General features: G+C 46.0%; 3 protein-coding genes across 25 annotated transcripts in view; 2 read left to right on the top strand and 1 right to left on the bottom strand.

Annotated features, from left to right (window-relative positions):
* MTSS1 (MTSS I-BAR domain containing 1) overlaps window positions 1-6,656 on the top strand; it is a 161,513-nt gene extending 154,857 nt beyond the window's left edge. For 4 of the 14 annotated variants that reach the window (XM_070632023.1, XM_070632018.1, XM_070632022.1 and 1 more), the window contains 4 exons: window positions 1,615-1,788; window positions 2,168-2,330; window positions 3,778-4,131; window positions 4,240-6,656. In XM_070632023.1, coding sequence (XP_070488124.1) covers window positions 1,615-1,788; window positions 2,168-2,330; window positions 3,778-4,131; window positions 4,240-4,478 — 930 coding nt within the window. In that variant the 3' untranslated portion in view covers window positions 4,479-6,656. Of the gene's footprint in view, window positions 1-174; window positions 370-1,614; window positions 1,789-2,167; window positions 2,331-3,777 lie in introns of all 14 variants that reach the window. The other 10 variants (XM_070632020.1, XM_070632014.1, XM_070632019.1 and 7 more) reach the window with 3 other exon arrangements.
* Window positions 6,657-7,448: 792 nt separating this feature from the next.
* On the bottom strand, window positions 7,449-14,197 carry NDUFB9 (NADH:ubiquinone oxidoreductase subunit B9). Its single transcript, XM_008537984.2, has 4 exons — window positions 14,018-14,197; window positions 11,272-11,464; window positions 10,532-10,645; window positions 7,449-7,672 (listed from the first exon to the last, which is right to left on the bottom strand). The coding sequence occupies exons 1-4, from the start codon at window positions 14,116-14,118 to the stop codon at window positions 7,541-7,543; spliced, it is 540 nt and encodes a 179-aa protein (XP_008536206.1). The 5' UTR covers window positions 14,119-14,197; the 3' UTR covers window positions 7,449-7,540.
* Window positions 14,198-14,205: 8 nt separating this feature from the next.
* Window positions 14,206-22,723, top strand: part of TATDN1 (TatD DNase domain containing 1) — a 39,576-nt gene continuing 31,058 nt past the window's right edge. For 3 of the 10 annotated variants that reach the window (XM_070632028.1, XM_070632031.1, XM_070632026.1), the window contains exon 1: window positions 18,081-18,441. Coding sequence is in view for 2 of the 10 variants with exons in the window: in XM_070632027.1 (XP_070488128.1) it covers window positions 14,256-14,277 (22 nt within the window). In the remaining 8 variants the exon portion in view is untranslated. Of the gene's footprint in view, window positions 14,278-18,080; window positions 18,442-22,723 lie in introns of those variants that run through there. The other 7 variants (XM_070632027.1, XM_070632030.1, XM_070632032.1 and 4 more) reach the window with 7 other exon arrangements.

Below are 22,723 nucleotides of genomic sequence, written 5' to 3'. Positions count from 1 at the left end.
TCGCCTCAGGGATCATCCACGAGCAGCAGAGCCCCGATGTTTGTTTTATTTACAAATATTCAGGTGTCCCCCACTCCCTTGAATGTCAGTACCATCTTGTATCCCCACACTCATCCTGTTATATTAATTTTTTTTTCCTTTTTTCCCCCCCTTTTTTGTTTGTTTTGTTTCCAGTTGTCTAATGGGTTTTCTCACTATAGTTTATCAAGTGAGTCCCATGTGGGGCCCGTGGGGGCAAGCCTTTTCCCTCGTTGCCTGCCTGCCTCCCGCCTGCTCCCTCGGGTCACCTCTGTCCACCTTCCAGACTACGCTCATTATTACACCATTGGGCCCGGCATGTTCCCGTCATCTCAGATCCCTAGCTGGAAGGTTTGTGTCTCTCCTCCCTCCTCTCACTCCCTCTCCCCTCTCATTGCCTCTGTGCTCACCCCTCTTCTGTCCCATAATCCTCACTCACCCCGATTCCGCCCTCACCCCCTTCCTTTCACACTCTGCCTTCTTCCCCATAACACCTCTCCCTAAGTTAATTCCCACTGGGGAGAACCGCAAAGCAGCAGGCAGCGCCGAGATAGAAATTTCCACGTGGAGCTGAGATTGGCGAGGAAGCATAGTTCACCCCTGTTAGACAGCAGACCCAGATGTGGCATTGTAGGACGTCAGTTCCAAGTTGCAAGTCCCAGTTCTGCCCTCCTGGGGCCACTTCAGGGTGTCACTGTTATCAGGGGCTGGTAGGGGCTGTGCTCCTCGACCGTGTTTTCCAGACTTTTCCCCTGATGAGTCCCTTGTTGGGCCAAGGTAACAGAACCAAAACCCAAAATATGTTTTGGCTTATCATGTTTTATCTTAAAAGTACACGCAGACTTTTAATCTTGATTGTTTTATATTAAGACATGTTTGCTGTAACATACAAACAAAGTTTTAAAATTAATTCCTAGCAAGTGCAGTTGATGCCAGGAGGAATTCTACTTCGTTTTGAGAGGAGGCCCCTAATTTGAATAGTAGGTCCATAGACTGCTAACATCTTGAGCAGGGTCTTGACTCCATTCCTCCCAGGTGGCTCTGACCTCTCAGACTACTGACCCCAGGGGTCTTCCCTCCCTCTGTGGTGAACCTCAGAGGGCACATCCTGAAGTCCCCCCTTTGGGGGCCTAGTTTCCTGGAAGAGGAGATTCAGCCTCAGGGAGAGTGGCTGAGGTTCCTTTAGTGCCCCCTGGTGGCCAATCCACTGAAGTGACGTCATTTTGGCTGCTAGAGGAGAGAGGGTGCTTTCAGCCATCAGAAGGGAGGCCCCGATCCTGGGGACATGCCCTCCCTTGGCTGGTGCCTTCACACACCTTAGACAGTTGGTCAGCTGTCAGGTAGCTGTTAACTAGAGTCTCCCACGGGCTGTCTGCCTGGTTGTTGAGGGTTTTAATTTTGGGACCCATAGGAGGAAAGAGGAAATACCCAGGAAGCCCCCAAAAGGGTTTTCCACCTCTTCTTCCAGAGCGGGATGAGGGCATAGAAGGGGCCTGCGGGCCTGTCCCAGCCCACTTCCCCCGAGGGGCCCAGCGGCCTTGTGGGGCCGCGGTCCGAGGGTTGGCCCTGGCCCCTGACCGTGCTGCTTCTCCGTAGGATTGGGCTAAGCCAGGCCCCTACGATCAGCCGCTGGTGAACACCCTGCAGCGCCGCAAGGAGAAGCGCGAGCCCGACCCTGGCGCGGGTGGCCCCGCTGCCACGGGCGGTGCACCTGCAGCAGCCGAGGAGGCCCAGAGACCACGGAGCATGACCGTGTCGGCTGCCACCAGGGTGACGCTCTTGTTCTCTCCAGCTGGTTGGGCCCCTTTCCACCTGGCTGGTGGCCAGATGCTGGCCAGCAGTGGCGGGCTGAGTCCAGCTGAGCCTTTGAGCTGGAGGGACCTCAGCCCCTTTTCCCCACTCCCTGTTCTAGAGCATTAGAAAGCCCCTGGGGAAAAGCCTTGTGTCGGAATCAGACATGTAGGACTTTCTAGAGCGTGGGTAGGACCCAAGCAAGTTGATAGCCTCCTGGGCTCACAGACAGCTGGTGTTCTCTGGAGCAGAGTAGAAATAATATTGAGGCCCCACCGCAAAAGGCTCTGGGGACATCAGACAGGGGACTCATGGCCCTGGTGGCTTGTCTGTGTGTGTGTCTCTCTCCAACCTGCAGCCTGGTGAGGAGATGGAGGCTTGTGAAGAACTGGCGCTGGCTCTGTCGCGGGGCCTCCAGCTGGACACCCAGAGGAGCAGCCGGGACTCGCTTCAGTGCTCCAGCGGCTACAGCACGCAGACGACCACACCGTGCTGCTCTGAGGACACCATCCCCTCCCAAGGTACAGGCAGCCTGGGGTTTCCCGTTGGGCTTCCTGAGCAGTGCCAGGCAAGGAAAAGGGGTGGGCCCTGCTGGGAGGAGGCAGAAGAGCAGGGAGTCCGTTTAACCAGTGTAAGCCCTGGCTCACAGCTCGGCTTCAGAATCGTTTTCACCGTCTCAGAATGCTTCAGAGGGCTGAGCGGTGCTTGTCAGGGGGCTGCCATCTAAGGAAGTGACCGGACTCTTGCAACTTCTCTCGTTTCTCACTGTCAGGGTACGGGGTAGGTCCCAACTTAAACTCAGGCAGATGCTGTTCATGATAATAATGTCATTTGTGTTTTAGCACTTTATATTTATTTTCCCATTTACTTGTCACAACCACTTATGTAATATCCCAATTTTACGTATGTGGAGACTGAGGCTCCGTAACTTTCCCAAATTCACAAAATGAATATGAAACAGAGCTGGGAGTTTGAAGCTAAGGTCTGTTAGAGTCTGAAGCCCAAACTCTGAACCTATTCCAGCCAAATCCTCTGTCAACTTTGCCTCCCTCAACCCCAACCCGCTCCATACACTAGCCAGCAAGAAGGTGGCCTGGCAGCTAGAATAGATCTGCGGTAGCTGACCAAGCCTATTTGCAGTCCGTCAGTCAAAGCCTCTAAGACAGTGAGTCTAAATGGAGGTGATTTTGCTTCCCAGGGGACATTTGGTAAGGTCTGGGGACCTTTTTTGGTGGTTGTAGCTGGTGGAAGGTGCTACTGGCACCTTGTGAGTAGAAGCTAGGGATGCTGCTAGACATCCTAGAATATACAGCAGCCCCAACAACAAAGAATTCATCTGGCACCAAATGTCAGTTGTGCTGCTGTTCAGAAACCTGCTCTAAGATGTTTAATCTGTAAACTTGCCCCTCCCACATGACCCCGTATGTTGAGAGGAAGTGACCACACATCCCTGATGGAACCTATCTTGTACCTATTTTCAGGGACTCATTGCCAGTAGCTCCATTCTTTTACTAGCCGTCGCCTGACAAGTTAATTACAAGGGAGATAGTAAGGTCTGTGATAGTCTGTTTGAGGTTTGCTTCTTGTGTTGCATTCTGGATGGGAGGGTTTGTAGAATATGTTTTCTGTTTCCATCCCCGTATTCCTCCCAGAGATGCTCAGAGGTAGCTTTGCTGCAGCCTGGCAGTGCTACACTCTCCAACTCTCAACGGTATTTGAGTGCGTGCCTACTATGCCCCACACCATAGTAGGTGCTCAGGGTACATGAGTGAACAAAACGAAGATCCGTGCCAGCGAGTTCTTAGACACCGAGGGCGTCTAAGGGTGGCACAGAGACCGGGGGCGGGGGTAGGTGTGGGAGGAGATGGTAGGTGAAGTGCTCTGCCCTTTGTGCTTTTGTTCTTCCGACACACAATCAAAAAAGCAAAGCTGCTGCCTTGGATATTTCTAATCGAATATTATCATCAGTTTCAGATTATGATTATTTCTCGGTAAGTGGTGACCAGGAGGCAGATCAGCAGGAGTTTGACAAATCCTCCACCATTCCGAGAAACAGTGACATCAGCCAGTCCTACCGACGGATGTTCCAAGCCAAGCGCCCAGCCTCAACTGCTGGCCTCCCCACCACCCTCGGACCTGCTATGGTCACTCCAGGGGTTGCAACCATTCGACGGACCCCTTCCACCAAACCTTCTGTCCGCCGGGGGACCATTGGAGCTGGTCCCATCCCCATCAAGACCCCTGTGATCCCTGTCAAGACCCCAACTGTCCCAGACCTCCCTGGGGTGTTGCCAACCCCTCTGGATGGGCCAGAGGAGCGGGGTGAGCACAGCCCCGAGTCACCATCTGTGGGTGAGGGCCCCCAGGGTGTCACCAGCATGCCCTCCTCGATGTGGAGTGGCCAAGCCTCCGTCAACCCTCCTCTTCCAGGCCCGAAGCCAAGTATCCCCGAGGAGCACAGACAGGCGATTCCAGAAAGCGAGGCCGAAGACCAGGAAAGGGATCCCTCAAGTGCTACTGCCTCCCCAGGCCAGATTCCAGAGAGCGATCCTGCAGACCTGAGCCCGAGAGAGAGCCCGCAGGGAGAAGACATGCTGAACGCCATCCGAAGGGGCGTGAAACTGAAGAAGACCATGACCAATGACCGCTCAGCCCCTCGCCTTTCTTAGGCTCACAAGAAATGCTGCCAGTGAGGAACGAACTGTTTAATTAATAATACCTAATTTGTCTTGATCCATTCCAATCTATAATCAAGATTTTGTAGGCAACTCAGAATACAGCTCTTTTGAAAGTACTCGACACCTTTAGATAATGAAAAGCAACATATGTAACTGACATAATCTTGACCTTTTAATTTGTAAATATTGACAATTTTCTTTCTGCACATTTTAATCTTAGTTTCCCTTTTGATTTTTCTGAAGGTGCCAAATTCCATTTAACTTTTTTACAAGTCTTTGTAAAATTTTAAATGCATAAGGGGGGGGGGGTTGGGGCAGGGGAACCATGAAGTAGTTAATTTCAGAAAAAAGGATGACTATACTTAGCTTTTTCGTTTCTCTTTTTTTTCTGCAAGCTTTTGTAGATGCATTGTAGTTGTCTGGCTTAGAAGCAAATTCAGGTTATTTTAATGTACAAACAAAATGGCTAAGGGGTAAAATCTTCATTTAAATATACTATGTTCTGGATGAGAAAAGCAGGAGTTAACAATTGATGAGCAATACTCAGAGTGAAGTAAATCTGGAAACGGTAGACTGTGTTGGGATTGGGGGGAGGGCCGTGGGAGGGGCACACTGTCAACATAGCCGATCCTGTTACATTTAAGAGTAGCCTCGTAGGTTGAATTTCTAGTAGCTTCATGGTAAATGCATCCGAATAAGCCATACTGGATTGCAGTGTTTGTTTCTGTAGGGTGTTTAAGGACTTCTTTCTCCCACGATTCCTCTTGACTGCACACAGCACCCACCTCCAATCCCGTGCATGCTGCTGCCACCGGGTAGACATAGGATCCTCCACTTTAGTTACTGGTCTGTTACACCCACTTTCATGGAATCCAAATACATCCAAAAGGGTAAGGCAGTTTTAAAAATGTGAAAACATTTAAAAATGATAGCAGGGAATTCTTAGATATAGCAAATGCCTTTTACTTAACTGTGCCCAGCAGGCTGGGCGCGTTGAAAAGCCCAAATATTTTGAAAAAACTCAAGCGGATTTAACAAGGGTAACCAGCTTGAAGTCTAGCAACTTGCTGATGTGTTTACCAATCTGGGGGCTTGTTTTTCTTATCTTCTTTTAAATAAATGGCAGTTAATTGGCCTCATACTAAACATTGAAGAGAGGAGGATTTATTTATTGTCACTGGGAATCCGACCGCTATATTGTCCCTTTTTTTTGTATTCTAGGTAATGTTCTTTGGAATGGATTTATGTCTTTTCTTTTTTAAGTGAAAGTTAAATTTGTTCTAATGCCCGTCCCCTAAAGCCAACAGAGATTTGTAGATTTCAAGGGCTCACATTTGGAGAAGAGAGTGATGTTAAAGACAGCAAGCAAGCCTGGCAGCAGTTGGTGAGTTGAAAGTGCTGTGTCCCCCAGACCCTGCAGATTTCTGTTGGCTCGAATCTTCAATTACATAATCTTATGCTTTAATACATAACTGCATTGGATGTGAGAGTAACGTACCTGTATAGTCACTGTTCTATATACTAACATTTAACACTGCTGTGATTGCTCAAGGACATTTTATGTTATGGCTTTAAAGCAAAGGCATGATTATTAGAAACTATTTAAGCTTTTTTTCTTTGAAAAACAAGCTCCTTTTACAGAATATAAGCAACAGTAGTGCCTGTGGTTTAGCCCACCAATCTTGATGACTAAAAGTAGCTGATGCATTGTGCATATGATGCTTGAGATGGTTTTTGCAAAAGCAGAAATCACTGCAAGGTAATCACAATAGATCAAAGTGGTATTTTGAACCTTTGAAATAAATGGATGTAACTGTACCTTGGTACAGCTTTTCACTTGTTTAGTTTTTAAACGTTAGTATAATCTGAATAAATTTAATATAAAACGTTGCCAAATTCACTGTAGAAAGAATGTGACAAAACACCTTGGGTAGTTCTGTTTGTGTTTTTGCATATTGTAAAAGCAGTGTCACAGCTAAAAATAAAGAAATCGTTTCTAAAGGTAAATTATTGTGCTTTAGTTGCTAGTTTGTACTGAGAGTTGACCTCTCCCTGTGCAGTTTTTTGTTCTCAACTTGTATAAATAACAGTTGTGTAATGTGTCTCCCTTCTACCTTGTAACAATTGCTTCAGCCTACATTATAAATAAAGAACCACTAGAAAGAAAAAGTCCTGTATTTCAAGTCTTCTTAAAACTCACTTGGTCTTAGTTAAATGAGACTCAGACTGAGCTTAGAAAATTGACAAAGCGTTTTTGTGATGGTTATGAGACCTAAGAACACTAGCTGCCTGAACTAAGTATCGGAAGTCAGCTCTAATGCGTTATCCAGAACTAAAAGTAGCTGGGTTTGGCTGACAGTTTTAGTAAAGACACTTCTTCAGACAGTTAAAAGCGTTCTGCTCTACCCGTACCTTTGCGTCTGCAGACAATCCAAGCTCCGGCAGACGAAGCAAAGCTGGAAAACTGCCTCCTAATAAGTGTCACAAAAAAAGTTTTATCCCAGATCAGGCCCTTTAACCGCACCCATCAAACCTCCACTCCTGAGCGAACCCCATAAACTCCAGGTTTATTTGTTGAATGTGTGCTTCTTAGGGAGAGTTATCCTTTTAATCAAAACTAAAATTCCATTAGTGGACTTGTTAGAAAACCAGAAGGTATCAAGTCCTCCATATTAGCATACCTTCTCCTCTTGGCTTCATATTCCTTCCAGTCACTACAGTGAATTAAACGTTCAACTGGAGTTTGTTCAACTCAGTCATCAGAGTAAATCTTGTACCTGGGTCTGTTGCATAGTTTTCCCTTACTGATAACGTGCTATCAATCAACACGACTGAATGGGGAAGAAAAGAACACAGCTGACCACATTTCACATACTTTATATGCACAACTGGTAAGAAAAGGACAGTAGCGTAGTCACTTGGCATCATGTTAGTCCTCAGAAGAACACATCAGTCTCATCAGACGATACTGAGTTATTTTTATTAGGGCAAGTATGTGTATGCTCTGTAACTTTTTCACTTGCAAGCACGACTGGTGAGGTGTCTTCCTCTCTCTACATAGGCCGCTCCCGGGGCCTAGTCACAATATGCCACCACAGTGGGGGCAAATCACCTTCCTTTCGGGCCGGGGGCAAAGCTTCAGTGTGGGGACCACCAAGCGGAGTTTCCTCCTGCAGCTGCTTAACCTAGAAGGGGTAAGGAAGGAACAATTAGAAAAGGAGTCTAACTGACTATAAAGTCTGCTGTTGTATATCACATTACACACTATGTGATCCTCACTACAGAAAAGTGCTTTTTATATATACTTGCATTATTTTTATACCCACACTATAACTCAGACAGAAAAGCTATTCTCCTTAAAGGTTTTCCCATTCTTAAACAGCAAAGCTGAGAACAAACCCTCTTACGCCACCTCATATTCAATACACAAAACCACGACAGTCACCATTCTAATTCCCCTTTGTTATGGCCTCCCCACCTGTTCCCCCCCCCCCAAAAACATTTATTTTTGTCTCAGCTAAGTGCTCTCCAAAACCACTACTAAGAAACCTCAAATCCATTAAGGATGTAAACCTTAAGGCCCCCCAAATAACAACCAGGACGAGAAATAACATGAAATCACATGTACAAATGTGCTCAGTTCTGTCTGCCATTGCCCAGCTAGCCTCAGTTGCAGAGATCTCCAAGACTATCACTGTCCTAATAGAGGAGGACACCTAAGAGATCACTTTCCAGATCAATGATTTTCTGAAGCTTCCTCCAAACAAATCAGTTCTGGATTGTGGCTAACCGGAGCCTCACGCACATGTGCTGTTTAATAATGTCAAAGAGATGGAATAGGTAAAGGAGGAACTTTTTTTTGTGGAGAAAAGGAGATTATCATGGTGATCAACTGCAGAAGTAACCTGCTGCTCTCCACAAATAAATACCTCACGTTCCCAAATGCTGAGACAGCTCTTAGAAAACACTGCCCACCTTGGTCACACCGACTTTCCTTCTGCTTCACCTTGGTCAAGGACTTCCAACAGTCACCATCCTGGACCTTATCACCAGAACTAGCACAACTTTCAAAATCATGAATTCAAATATCCCATTATCCCACCACAGTGTCCCCTTCCAGCTCATCTGCTTAAATGCCCCCTTGAAAATACTTGAAACTTGTAGAGACCACCAGTGCATGGATCCTCCCACCCACCTTGCCCATCTCTCTCTGCGTCAGCCTCCTGTCTTGACTTCCCGTCTTTATCCAGCCTGGACTCCATGATGGCAATCACTCCCTTTTGAAGAACCTCAAGTCCTGCCACTCCACAGTGGACAAACCGCACCATCCACCTTCAAGCCTGCACCTATACGGCTAGTATTGCTAAAGAGAAAAAAAACCACTAGAAAAAATTGGTGTCACAACACATGATTTCCAACTTGAAATGGGTCTTCAACACCACACGGCAATCTCATTACCATCCTCCTGCAAGCTCATCCTCTCCCTGTGATTATCACACTTTTTCCACATTCTCCAAACACGCTGCAACCACTTCTCGGCTTTTCCGCTTATCTCACTAAAAAGAGAAGCCATTATAGAAGTCGTCGTTTTCCCATCATCAAAACTTCTAACCCAAATGCATTTACATAAATCTTTTGTCCACCTATGATGGAGGAAGAACCCCTGCTCCTTTCAAGGGCCTCCGTCCATGCTCGGGATCCCATTCTTCTTCCCAAAAACTTTCCTCCTGTGCCTATTCCATCTCTTCCCCCAACTCTTCTCATCAGCACATATGCATCAGTTTTTCTTATCTTAAAAGAAAATAATCCCTTGGGCTCCAGCTCCTGCCCAGTTACTGTTCTCAGCGAAACTTCTCAAGGATTCTCTCCCCTCCTGTCTTCTCTTCCTCACTTCCTGCTCACTGTTATCAGTGGGATTCAACCCTCCAGAAAAGGCTCTCGTCAAGGCCACGAATGCCCTTCCTGTAGCCAAGTCTTGGATGTTACTTCCAGTCCTCCCTCTAGTCCACCTTTTAGCAACTTTCAGCAAAGATGACTTGGCCCGGGCCATTCCTGAACCACATTCTCTTGGCCTCTGCTGTCACACCTCCCGAGTCCCCCTCTCCCTCGCTACAGGCCCCTTGGTCCCTCTACAAGTGGCAGCTCCTGCGACCTTTCTTCTCTCTCTACTCTCTCAAGAATCTCATACATGTCCATGGCTTTTAAAACAAGTGATAACTCAAAAATTTCTATTTTGAGCTCAAATCTCTCCTTTGAATAACAGATTCCTACATCCACAGTCGCCTACTGACATGTGCACACGATGTCTCACAGGATTCTCACGTTTAACATTCTTAAACAAATTTAAAACTCAACACTTGATTGTCCCTCTGACACCTGTTCCTCCCCACCCCCCATCTTCCCTATCTCAATAAACACCATCAACCAAACTTCACAGGTTAAAGCTTAAAACCTGGAACTCATTCTTGATCCCTCCCTGTCTTTCAGGCATCCCACACATCCAGTCAATCTTCCTGTCCCTCTGTTTGGACATATCCTGAATCTGTGTCCTTCCATATCCACTGCTTCCATCCTAGCGCTGGCTGCCATAATCTTTTGAGTAAACTGCAATAATCCCAAACTGGTCTCTCCACTTCTCCTCTTGCCCTCTCCAATATATTCTTCACACTACAGCAAGAGTGGGCTTTTAAACATGTAAATCAGACATCATAAGATGAGTGGAAAATGTCAAGGCACTGGTAGAGAGGAAAGTTAAGGGATTGTAGGGTATAGACAATAGGTCAGGCAAAGGACAGAGGAGGAGCAGGAGGGGAGAAGCAAAATCAGAACAGAAAACCCAAAAAGACCAGGGAACTCTCTGTAACCTATGTGTGAGAAGGCTGTAAATGCTACACTTAACACACTTTCAAACAAAAGTATATCTGAGACACAAGGGGCCCGAGTAACGGTCACAGCTGGGAATTCGACTTCTGCACGTGGGGAACAAAACCTGAGCTCCTTCGAGGTGTTGACCACGTGGGCCATAAAATGCAGGTCAGACTCACCTCCCGCTCCCAGCTTTCCCTCCGTAGCTTCTTCCACTGCTCTCTCTTGGCAAAGTAATCAGGATACATTGCCTTCTCGGAAGGATGCCAGTCATCTAAGCACCACTCAGGAACCTGTCAGGAGAGGCAATCAGGGCGTCATCCCAGAGGATACACTTACATGCCACTGAAGGGCCTGCTCAGGAGACAAAACGAAAATCAACGTGCATTTTTATAACCATTACAAGTACCAGACTGTTTCTGACATTAAGCAATGAACAACAGAGGACCAGCAAGGGCCACCATACAGGAGAGACCCTTAGAGTAAAACAGCCTCGGGCTGAAAAACAGCAACGTCAGTCCAAAGGGAAGTGGTGTCATTCCCCTCCGCCCTGCGTTCTCTAAGTATCCAGAATGGGTTTATGTTATTTGGAAGTATGATCTAGAATTTCTCAGAAATACTAAGCGCCAATCCAAATTGGTTAACTTTAAGGTCCAAAAATGACTTATTCACCAAGTAATTTAGCACTCTGTGTTGCCAAAAAGATACCACAAGACCCTGGAGCTGAATTTAGAAAGAAAAGTTTTAATGTCATCTGGGAGAGAGAAAACTGACAGCTGAAGAAAAGTACCTATCTACAACTGCCAGGAAAGAAATCTCCTTGCTGCCCCTAAGAGGGCGAGTGATTTCTAAGGCTGAGGCTTGGGCCTGGAGAGACCAAGTTCTCTAGAAGGCGGTCGCCACTGGAGTCCTCACCTACCTTGTAACACTCGTATCTCTCATAGGAGGTGCCCCCAGGAGACTCAGGGAAGATGTACGGCTGAGGATGCTGATTGTACCAGAATTCTTCCTCCGCCTCCCTCAGCAGCTGGGTGGCCTTCACCATATCCTTTTCATTCTTATGTTCTTCAAACCGGGCTCTCAACAAACAAGCAAAGTATCGATATTTGTCCCTTAAACCAAAATGATTTTGGAGATTAGAAATGTTATCTACTCAACTGGGCAGGATTACTGTCTGACAAGAAGCTGTACTTCCACTGATGTCTTCTGGATAAGTCGTGTAACCCCCTGGCACCTCCCCAGACCCGGCCAATGGAGCAGCCACATCATTCTGACTGCTTCCTCGGCAGCTCCCCAAACACCAGCAGCAAAAAAATACTCTATCAAATACAGCCTAACCACTCTTTCCCTCTCTCCTCCAACAAAGGAATAATGATTTAAAGGAAAAAGAGAATTAGCAAAAAAGAAAACCTACAGCCTCTTTAGCATCATTCAACATGCATTCAATGACAATTTATTGAATTTCCTCCTACCTTGCATTAGGCGCTGCTAAATACTGGAGTTACAAAGATGAATAAGAAGGGAGGTATTACATGGCGGAAACACTACTGCTCAAATCAGAAGGACCTGGGTTTGAATCCTGACTCTGACACTAGCTGCATGCCTTAGGCAAGTTATGCTCAGGTTCTAGAAGAAACTGGGCAGAGATCACTTTGGAGGCTTTGAAAACAATCCAGGCCACAGAGGACAAGGGCCTGAAGCCAGCAACAGTGACAGATGGTGACAGGAGAGAAACATTTAGATTACAAAATTATGAGACTGGGCTCTCAGGTCAGATTGCTTGGGACTGAATCGCAGCCACTTACTAGCTGTGTAATATGGGGCAAGTTACTTAATGTCTTTAGGCCATGGGTTCCTCCTCTATAAAAGTGTTAATAACAGTATCTATATCTCAAGGTTGTCCCAAACCTTAGATGAGCTAAAACACATAAACACACTTTAGATAGTGCCTGGTACCTCCTCGGTGTTCACTAAGGTCAGTTACTAATATTATTACACTGGGGAGAGAATTTACAAAAATCAGTGTCCAATTATACATGGCGTACAAGTACGTGTATCATTGGCAGAGGGATGAGAAGGGAGTACCTGAAAACAATTCTAAGACTTAAAGCTGAGTGACTGTTACTAGTAATGCCACTGGCTGATGCAGGAAATTATGGAAGAGAATGAGAATGGGGTAGTGAAAAGAAAATGAGTTTGGTTTCAAAGAATTTAAACAAGTTGAGTTGCGGACAACTGAGGTGATCTTACAGTTGGAAATACAGCTCCAGAGACAAATTAGCATAGGTAGTAACTCAAGTCCCAGCATTAGATGAGGCTACCCCAAGTATATATCCAGCAATAACAGAGGTCCCAGGATGGAACCATGGAGAACAAATGGAGGAAGCACTAGGAGGGAAAATGGAAGAAGAAAACTCAGGCAGCTGAGAAGGGATGTCAGTGAGATTAACAAAACACTGAGTCAGTGTTACCACAGTAGCTACTTTTACTCCGTCCTCCAAAACTACATTCCCAGATGTAGTTCAGCATTACCTGAATTCTTGATGGCTTGACTTCCTTCACCTTTATAACACTGCTAATTCTTTATGTGATCTATTTGTATACATGCCCATCTTCCCCATTAATCCATGAGTTGCTACAGCTGAGAAAGAGGGCTTATTAACTTTTATTCATTCAGCATCCAGCGTAGAACCTGAATTGCAAATTCCGTCAGATGAACGAACGAATAAGGAAAACTCAGGGAGGAAACTAACAATCCTACTACACTGAACCATCTTCCTGCCTAGCAAAGAGAAACGGGTTGATGAATTTCCAGTAATCACAAGTATGCGATCTGGGCTTCAAAGATACCCTCCACAACTCTTCCAGGTCTACTCAGTTTTCCATCATTTAGAGGTTTTTCCCCAAAGCCTTCCTCCTGGGACAGGTTTTAGGATTCTGACAAGGGAGTGGAGGCTTGGCATTCACACCTTGCATTGCATCTAGGCCATGAAAAAAATCCATAAGTTTTAATACTATATTCTAAGACTAATCACAGATGGATAGAGAGAGGAAAGAAGAAGAGAATAACACGGGAGCTGAAGAATTATGTGGGATGTGAAGACAGTGAAAAGGACCGGATGAGGCTAAAAAGAGGAAAGCTGATGGGAGGGGTGGGAGGATGATGATACTTTGGAGGTGGACACCTGACTTTTAATTCTGCTTGGCCACTTACCAGCTGCATCTGTAAAATAAGGCTAAATAATCTCTAACTCCTAGAGTTGTGAGGACTAAAGAAAATCATGCACATATTACTACCGCTCATATCAGATACGAGAAGGTCATGATGAAAGCTATTATGTAGTGAACGCTGGAAGCATGACAATTACAGTTTTAGGCACTTTCCTTTGTTTCACTGAATGTCACGCAACCCTCTGCGTTAGGTCCTGCGTCCGTTTTTCCGAACACTGAGGCCCCGACCAGATAAACAACTCCCCAAGGTCTCGCAGCTGCAGGAGACGAAGCCCGGATTCGAACCCGGGACTACGGGTGGGCTCCGTGGGGCGAGGGGCCCCCTTCCCACTCTGTCCCAGAAGTCCTTGAGCCGCCCGGTACACCGGGGCCTCTCAGCCTCCGTGGGGGCCCCTACGGTCACCTCCCCGCGCGCTGGGGCCCCCCTCTCCCACCTGTGGATGCACCACGACTCCAGGTGGCGCAGCGCCCGCTTATAGAGCCGCAACACCTTCTGCTGGTGGGTCAGGTAGGCCGCCGACGCCAAGAACGCCATGACGGACGGCTCACCTTCAGCGGCCGCGGGGGGATCCCGAGAAACCGGAAGCGGTCGGCTAGGGGGCGGGGCTTCCGGGAGGGCTGGGCGACGGCGGCTACTTCCGCTTCCGCCGGGGAGGAGCCGGGGCCGCAGGCATGAGTCGCTTCAAGTTCGTGGGTAAGAGTGTTTCTCCGGCTCGTGGGCTTTTCTGTCTCCCTCCGGGCGTTGCTCGCTGCGGCCGGAGGGCCCAGGGCTCGAGCTCCCTGTCTGTTTGAGGGTCGAGAGGGCACTCAGCGGAACAGGGCGAGGGGAGGCTGCTGCGTGCTGGCGATGTTCTCCGCCCAGGTGCTGGCTTCACGGGTGTGCTTATTTATGAAAATTCACGAGCTGTACGGTTATGATTTATGCTCTTTTTGACGTATGTGTTGTATTCAATAAAGAGAAAAAGGAAGCAAAACTACCCCCAAAAATGCCCAGTCACTGTATTCCCTTTCATCCCACGTGCAGCTCCCGTCCCTTCCCCTCTCCGTCGTCGAGAGGATGATAGCTTCGAGGGACCCGTTCAGTAACTCATTCGTGCCGTCATATCACAGTTGTTGAGCGTCTGGTGGGCCAGGCACTGGCCTGGGAACACAGGGCACAAAGACCCAGTCCCTGCCCCGCTGATCACCACCTGGTGGAGAAACTGGAGGACACAAATAGTGGGGAGATAAAGAAGTTCTATTACTTTCCAAGTACAATAGTTCATTCAGCATCGGTAGAACAAGAGAGGGTAAATGCGACAGGAGCCGAAGGAGTAAGAATATTTACTACCATGCACTTAGGAAAATCTGTGGGACATTGCAAGAGCTAGGGCTGGAAGGGTACCTTGGGACTCGAATGTCTTGCTGAGTTTAGTTTTCCTGCGTCCAGTGGGGCTTCACTGAAGGCTTTTGACAGGAGCATTCATTAAGTAAATCACTGGGTGCTGCTTATGTACTGGGGACCTTGGCCTGTGGGATACAGCAGTGGGTAAAGCTGGGCGTGATCCTTGTCTTTGTGGAGTTTCCAGCTGCTTGAAGGTGGGAAATGACAGTGATCTATCTCTGCTTTCATAAGGTAATCCTGATAGCTATTATGTAGATTTGGTGAGGGATAGGGAGAGGCAGGGAAACATTTCAGAGTTTGAACTAGGACATTGGCAAAGGGAGAGAGAAATGGAAGGGATGTGCATACACAGCGTGTAGCAGCTGAGTGTATATGGCAGGTAAGGGAGAGTGAACAGTCAAAGATGACTTGGTTGGGATAAATACCTAAATCTGGAATGGAAGCCTGATTAGTTTGGCAGTGGGTGGCAGATATAGCAAGATCCATTTGGATTAGGTTAAGTTTGAGAGTCTTACAGGACATCCAGGTGGAAACACTTCTGGGGCAATTGGAGATGCATCTGGCACTCAGGAGAGAGGTTAGGATTATAAACTTCGATCTGAGAGTTTTTTTAAGCAGTATTTTTTCCAAAGACATTGTGCTAAGTATGAAGAACTATTAAAAAAAATCTAGTGGTGCAGTTAGTTTTCAGCCTGGAGAGGTCTGTACAGTCAGACTTACGTACAGTCAAAGCAAATGCAGGGGAGAATGTGTTAAGTGCCACAAAAGAGATTTTAACAAGTGCTGTGTGAGAGCCTGGGGTGAGGCTGGGGGTAGGTCCGCAAAGGTGGTACACGGTTTTCAGGTGTGGTGTCTCTCAGCCTGTCCATTCCAATCTGTGATATAATTGATGGGAGAGATGGAATAAGAGCTGTGAAACACTCCACAAAGAAAAGACACTTATTTTTTTTTGAGGAAGTATGTGTTTGTAATACAAAACTAAGTCCCTACCTCAAGTCATGTCCTCTTAAATCCATCCTGTCTATAGCCTCCAGAGTGGTCTGTACAGAAATCAAATGGATTACATTTTTCTCCTTCTTCCAGGCTTTCGGTGACCGTCCTCAGGATAGTTGAAGTACCCTAACATAGCATGCAAAGCCTGTCTGTGGTCTGGTGCTGTCCACCTTTCCAGCCTCATCCCTTTTATGCTCTATAAACACCTGGATATGCTGCTGCTTCCTCCAGACAAGATTTTTAGAGTGGCAGTGGGGGCTATAATGTCCCCTCCACCTCTAATATCCTACCGACCACCCTCTGACCTGGTTGATTTTTACTTGTTCCTTAAGACTTCATGACTACCTTTTGCTACATTATTTTATCATTAAGTATTTATGTATCTGCCTTATCTCCTAGACCTCACTCTTTTAAGGCAGATACTCAATGGTATTTATCTTTTTCCAGGGTCCTAGTACAGAGGCTGTGCAGTGGAAGTATGAATTAGTGGGTAAAAGAAGATTTGTAGTTTCAGTACTAAGATGGTAAGAAAATTGATAAGGGCATCTGAACCAGATAAGCTGGAAAAGATTTCTTAAAGGAAGTGGGCTTAATTGGAATAAATTTTTTCCTGTATGATCTCCTTCATTTCCACTCTCTTGAGGTAACCAGTGTTAAAAGTTTAAAGTATATTCTTCTCTAACTTTTTTTTGTTTTTTTTAAAGATTGGCACCTAAGCTAACGTCTGTTGCCAATCTTTTTTTTTTTCTTTTTTGTTTTCTTCTTCTCCCCAAAGCCCCCCAGTACATAGTTGTGTATTCTAGTTGTAGGTCCTTCTGGTTGTGCTATGTGGGACGCCACCTCAACATGACCTGACAAGCGGTGCCATGTCCGCCCCCAGGATCCAAACCAGGGAAATCCTGGGCCACCGAAGCAGAGCGCACAAACTTAACCACTCGGCCGTGGGGCCAGCCCCCCTAATTTTTTAATAGATTTATACAGAATCATAAAAACACATAAACATTTCAGATTTTTTTAAAGATTTTATTTTTTTTCCTTTTTCTCCCCAAAGCCCCCGGTACATAGTTGTATATTCTTCGTTGTGGGTCCTTCTAGTTGTGGCATGTGGGATGCTGCCTCAGCGTGGTTTGATGGCAGTGCCATGTCTGCGCCCAGGATTTGAACCAATGAAACACTGGGCCGCCTGCAGCGGAGCACGTGAGCTCAACCACTCGGCCACGGGGCCAGCCCCACATATCAGATTTTTTTACAACAAAAATGGAATCATCCTATACATTCTATCTTTGTTATGTGACTTACTCTGATAGTTAATGTTTTATTCTATGTCATTTCAAAATTTCTGCCTATAATGAATTATGAACAATACTTTGGAAAACATCATATTAGACCCATGGAAGATTGGAACAAGCTTTACATGGAACAATTGTGTGAAAAATTAAACCGCTGCTCTAAAAGCAGCCTTAGATTTTGATTTAGGACAGCTCGCTATCCTGAGGTAATGCTTCTATGTTTCCCCCTTCTATCGTCGCATAACAAATGGCTGCCCCTTAAAAACTGCACCCAATGTTTCTAATATGGGGAAGGAGGGCAGGAAGCGAAACTATTTGTGTTTTATGGGAAACGTTGACCCTCTTAGAGGACACTTCAACATTATGTCCTAGGTTATCCTTTCGACTAATTTCTGTGACTTTATCTGAGTATTATACCACAGGGGATTATATCCTCAATCTGAATAGCAATAAGAGTCTGTACTAGATCATTGCAAGGTAATGGGACTTGGGGTGCACTGGAACCTTCCTTTTCAAAGCTTTTGGCCCATCAGTGTTCCAAAACTGACCAGCCAAAGTCCACTTAAGGACTTGGAGTGAGGTGTACCCCAGGAGTGGTAGGGGTGGCAGCAGTGGTGTATAAATCTTCATGCATTTACAAAATTTCTTTGGATGTCTTGTATTTATCTTTGAAATAGTATGGTGCCCTTTTTAAATTCAAAAGACATTTTATCCCCTAAATCTTCTGAAGTAAAATGGATTCTCCAGGAAATCTCAAGGTGTTACATATTCTCCGGAACATCCCTGGTTTGAGAAGCACAGCTTTATTATTATTTTTTTTTTTTTTTTGAGGAAGATTAGCCCTGAGCTAACTACTGCCAACTCTCCTCTTTTTGCTGGGGAAGACTGGCCCTGGGCTAACATCCATGCCTATCTTCCATCTACTTTTTACGTGGGACGCCTGCTACAGCATGGCTTTTGCCAAACGGTGCTGTGTCTGCACCCAGGATCCGAACCGGTGAACCCCGGGCTGCCAAGAAGCAGAACGTGCAAGCTTAACCGCTGCGCCACCGGACCGGCCCTGAAGCGCAGCTTTAGATGATTCCTATCCTAGCAGTCTCTGCACCGGCCCCCCAGTGAACCAGTGAGAGAGCAGCCGGCGGTAATTAGTAACATAACTACCTCTGGAGGCCATCCAGCTCGGGAGTCTCAGGTACCTAAGATTTATCTGTAGTTGTGTTCTTTTAACAGGATTCTGATCCTGCCCTGTGTCCCTTGCAGCAGGCTGGTTGGGGCTTCTGGCCATCTCTTGTATTAATTCCATTTCCTGAGGGACTGGACCTTATTTCCTATTCTTTGTCTTGGATTCCCTTGGTCAACCTCGTTATTCGTTCATTCCACAGATATTTACTGAGTCTCAACTGTGTGCCACCCAGTGTCCTCAATGCTAGGAATCTGTGATGGGCAGAAAGTAAGTCATAGTCTAGTGGTGGAGACAGCCAGCCTCGTAAGTGCAATAATGGCTGTTTACCACGATTACAGAGAAGGCGACACTGAGGAAAAGGAACATGATTCTCTGGGCCTTTGGTGAAGAACGAAACTTAGACAAGGAGGTCAGAAAAGGTTTCCTTGAGGAAGTAACACTTGGGCTGAGCTCTGAAAGAAGATTAAGAGTTAAGTAGGCAAAAAAAGGCAGGGAGAAGGTTCCAGGCAGAACAGCCTGTGCAGACATCCTGTGGCAAAAGGGTGCATGGTACTTTTGAGGAAGTGAAGGAAGACCAGTGGGTCTGGAGCAGAGAGGAGTGGGGAAGGGGCTGAGGTACAGAATGAGCTAGAGAGATTAGCGGAGCCAAGATGATTCCATGTTAAGGACTTTGGTTGTTATCCTAAGAGCATCAGGAGTCCAGTTAAGAGTATCATGATCTGATCCATGAATGAAAAGAAACCTCGGGTCAGGACGAGAACACAGTGGAAGGGACCGGAGTGGCATTCTGGCTGGAGTGTTATGGTAGTCGGGGGACGGAAAAGAGTGTGCAGATGTGAGAGATTGAGATAAAATCCACCCGCTTGGCATGGACAGCTTGAGAGAGGTGATGTCATAGATTTTCTTAGTCTGTTTGGGGTGCTGTAACAAGTACCACAGACTGGGTAGTTGATAAACAGCAGGAATTTATTTCTCATAGTTCTGGAGCCTGGGAACTCCAAGGTCAAAGCGCCAGCATGGTAGCATTCTGGTGAGGACCTGCTTCCTTGTTCATAGCTGGCACCTCCTGGCTGTATCCCCGCATGGTAGAAGAGATGAGGGATCTCTGTGGAGCCTCTTTTATAGGGTGGTCATTTCCGAAACAGTATCCAATCCAGAGCCATGCGTTTGGGTGTTCCTTAAGTTTTTAACAGAAGTTGGCCAACTTTTTCCTTAAAGGGGGATTTAGTACATATTTTTTATCTTGTAGGCCATATGATCTCTATTGCAACTACTCTGACCTTGTCACTCAAAAGCAGCAGTAGACAATATGTAAACAAATAGGTGGGGCCATGTTCCAGTAAAACTTTGTTCTTTTTTTTTTTTTTTTGAGGAGGATTAGCCCTGAGCTAACTACTGCCAGTCCTCCTCTTTTTTGCTGAGGAAGCCTGGCCCTGAGCTAACATCCGTGCCCATCTTCCTCTACTTTATATGTGGGACGGCTACCACAGCATGGCGTGCCAAGCGGTACCACGTCCGCACCCGGGATCCGATCCAGCAAACCCCCAGTCGCTGAGAAGCGGAACGTGCGAACTTAACCGCTGCGCCACCAGGCCGGCCCCTCCAATAAAACTTTGGATACTGAAACTTAAATTTCTTATAATTTTTAGGTGACACAAATTACTGTTCTTTTGATTTTTTTCAACTATTTAAAAATGTAAAAGCATTCTTAGCTCAGGGGCAAACAAAAATGGGCGATGGCCTGGGACCATAGCTTGCCAACCCCTTTATCGCACACATTTCTTTTTCATGGCACTGTCCTGCAGAAGCAATTTGACCAGTTGTCCCACGGAAGTCCTATCTTCTGGACTTGTCTGTTTGCTACGTGGCAGTGTTTAGCTTGCTCCCTAATTTCCTGCAAACTTGAAGTTATATCTGATTTATTTTTTTTTTTGAGGAAGATTAGCCCTGAGCTAACTGCTGCCAATCCTCCTCTTTTTGCTGAAGAAGACTGGCCCTGAGCTAACATCTGTGCCAGTCTTCCTCTACTTTATACGTGGGACGCCTACCACAGGATGGCTTGCCACGTGGTGCCATGTCTGCACCTGGGATCCGAGTCAATGAACCCTAGGCCGCCGAAGCAGAACATGTGCACTTAACCGCTGCGCCACCGGGCCGGCCCCTGAAGTTATATCTGAAGGCTGAGCAAATCTAAAACGATTTTAAATGCCCTGTTTGCTGTCCCTTTGTATCCCTAGGTCATGGGTGACAGTGATTTGACATGATCCTCTGAGCCCAAACAGTGAGCCATTGATTCGGAGATGTGGCTTTCTTTTGGTTGCAAACAGTTTCTACTCTTATTTCGTTTTGAAAATAAAACTCATTAATACTGGAAGTAGTTTTTAGCAGTAAAGCAGGTACTGCTTTTAAAGCCAGCTAGTTAAAGAAAAAATTAATGGAAGAGAAACATTACTGATCGTTACAAGGTGACATGCCACTAAAGGTGTGAATCTCTCAATTTTTCCCCTAATCAGAAGTAGTAATTTTCCATCTTGCCTTTTCTTACTTCCTCTCATACTCTGTCACCCTTATCTCTTACTTTCTTAGTTTTTCAAGCTATTTCGAGCTTAGTTTTCAGGCTAGAAATTGATTTGCATACAGTATTTGTTTACTTTTTTTGAGTTTATTGCTGATAGGGACTTCTTAATTTTAAAGATACTGTCCCTTATTATAGATCAGCACATTTTGAACAAGTTAAATAGGATTTTGACTTTATTTTTTTTATTTTCATGATTGCATCATGAGTCTTTATAGGCAGATTGACTTACGTTTGGCTGTTTGCTCAGTCTTGGATTGGGAGTGTTAAGCACTTACGGTTTGTATGACAATATAGCTAATGTTGACTAAAATTCCATTTGTTATTGGCCTGTTACAGAATTTTTACAAAATTGGCTTAGTAATAATGATAATTACATTCTATAAGGCTTTTAATTCGCAAAAATGCTTTCACATTCATTTTCCAGTTTGAGCCACATTTCATCCTGGAAGGAGAAATTTTATGCCCACCCTTTTAGTGAGGAAACAGGCTGATTTGCCCAGGATCATTCAGCTAATTAGTCATAGTGCCAGGAATTCTGACTCCAAAGCCCATTCTCGTTCCATAACTGCAGTCCCCATTTTATTGTATTTCTCAGAACTTGCTCACAGATTGAATATTTTTTGATGATCAGTTTGAACTTTTCTTTGACCCCTCTGTATTGACTTCTAATTATCTTAAGCACCCTGCCCGTGTTTGCTGGTAGTGGGTGGGTGGGGAGTGGGAGGCCCAGAGGCCATCCAGTATAGGAGAGAGGAGAACTTCTTAAAGGAAAGAGAAGTGAATCCAGAGGCAGGAAAAAGATGTTTGCCTTTGTAGGGGAGGAAAAACTTCCTCCTGCCATCTTAGGTTCTGTGGCTGGGCCTAAGAATTAAACTGATGGGGCTGGCCCGGTGGCGCAGCGGTTAAGTGCACACGTTCCACTTCGGCGGCCCAGGGTTCTCTGGTTCGGATCCCGGGTGCGGACACGGCCCCGCATGGCACACCATGCTGTGGTAGGCGTCCTACATATAAAGTAGAGGAAGATGGGCACGGATGTTAGCTCAGGGCCAGTCTTCCTCAGCAAAAAGAGGAGGATTGGCAGCAGTTACCTCAGGGCTAATCTTTCTCAAAAAAAAAAAAAAGAATTAAACTGACATAAGACAGATTAACAGGAGAAAAGCATACAGTTTTTTCTTCACGTGCATGGGAGTCTTCAAAAGGAAAATGAAGACCCAAAGAAGCTGTTAGGCCAAAAAACTTAACAAAAGCTTACTTGGGGACGTGATAAGACAGAGGGGCTTAAATTGTGTAAATTTGGGGACAGTGACTAGGAAATACATGGGATAACTAATGGAAGATAAGGGTTATTTGGGGTTTGTTTGTACAGATCCATTTTGACTTTGACTCCCAGTCTCTGGTGATAAGACTGTTCTCTTCCTGGTCTAGGGAGGGTTCATGGGAAATTGTATGACCTGCTTTTAGGTAGAAAGGGGGAGATCAGAGAGCCTTTCCTGCATCTGCTGTATCTCAGGTGCCTTCAGCTCGAAATAACCCGTGTGCCAAAGTGGCGTATTTTGGGGTGGCATGTTCTGAACCCCTTCACCAAACCTAAGGTGAAGCAGCCTAGTCATCAAAGGATAGAAAGCAGCTGTAATAACTGACCCAGGAATACACTCTAGGCAAACCATGAAAGAAAAGGGCTATAAGTCACAAGGGATTTTTGCAGAAAAGGGA

Source organism: Equus przewalskii, chromosome 8, assembly GCF_037783145.1.
Source record: "Equus przewalskii isolate Varuska chromosome 8, EquPr2, whole genome shotgun sequence".
Taxonomy (NCBI): Eukaryota; Metazoa; Chordata; class Mammalia; order Perissodactyla; family Equidae; genus Equus; species Equus przewalskii.
Note: the sequence above shows the minus strand (reverse complement) of the source record. Positions and strands in the feature narration are given on the sequence as shown.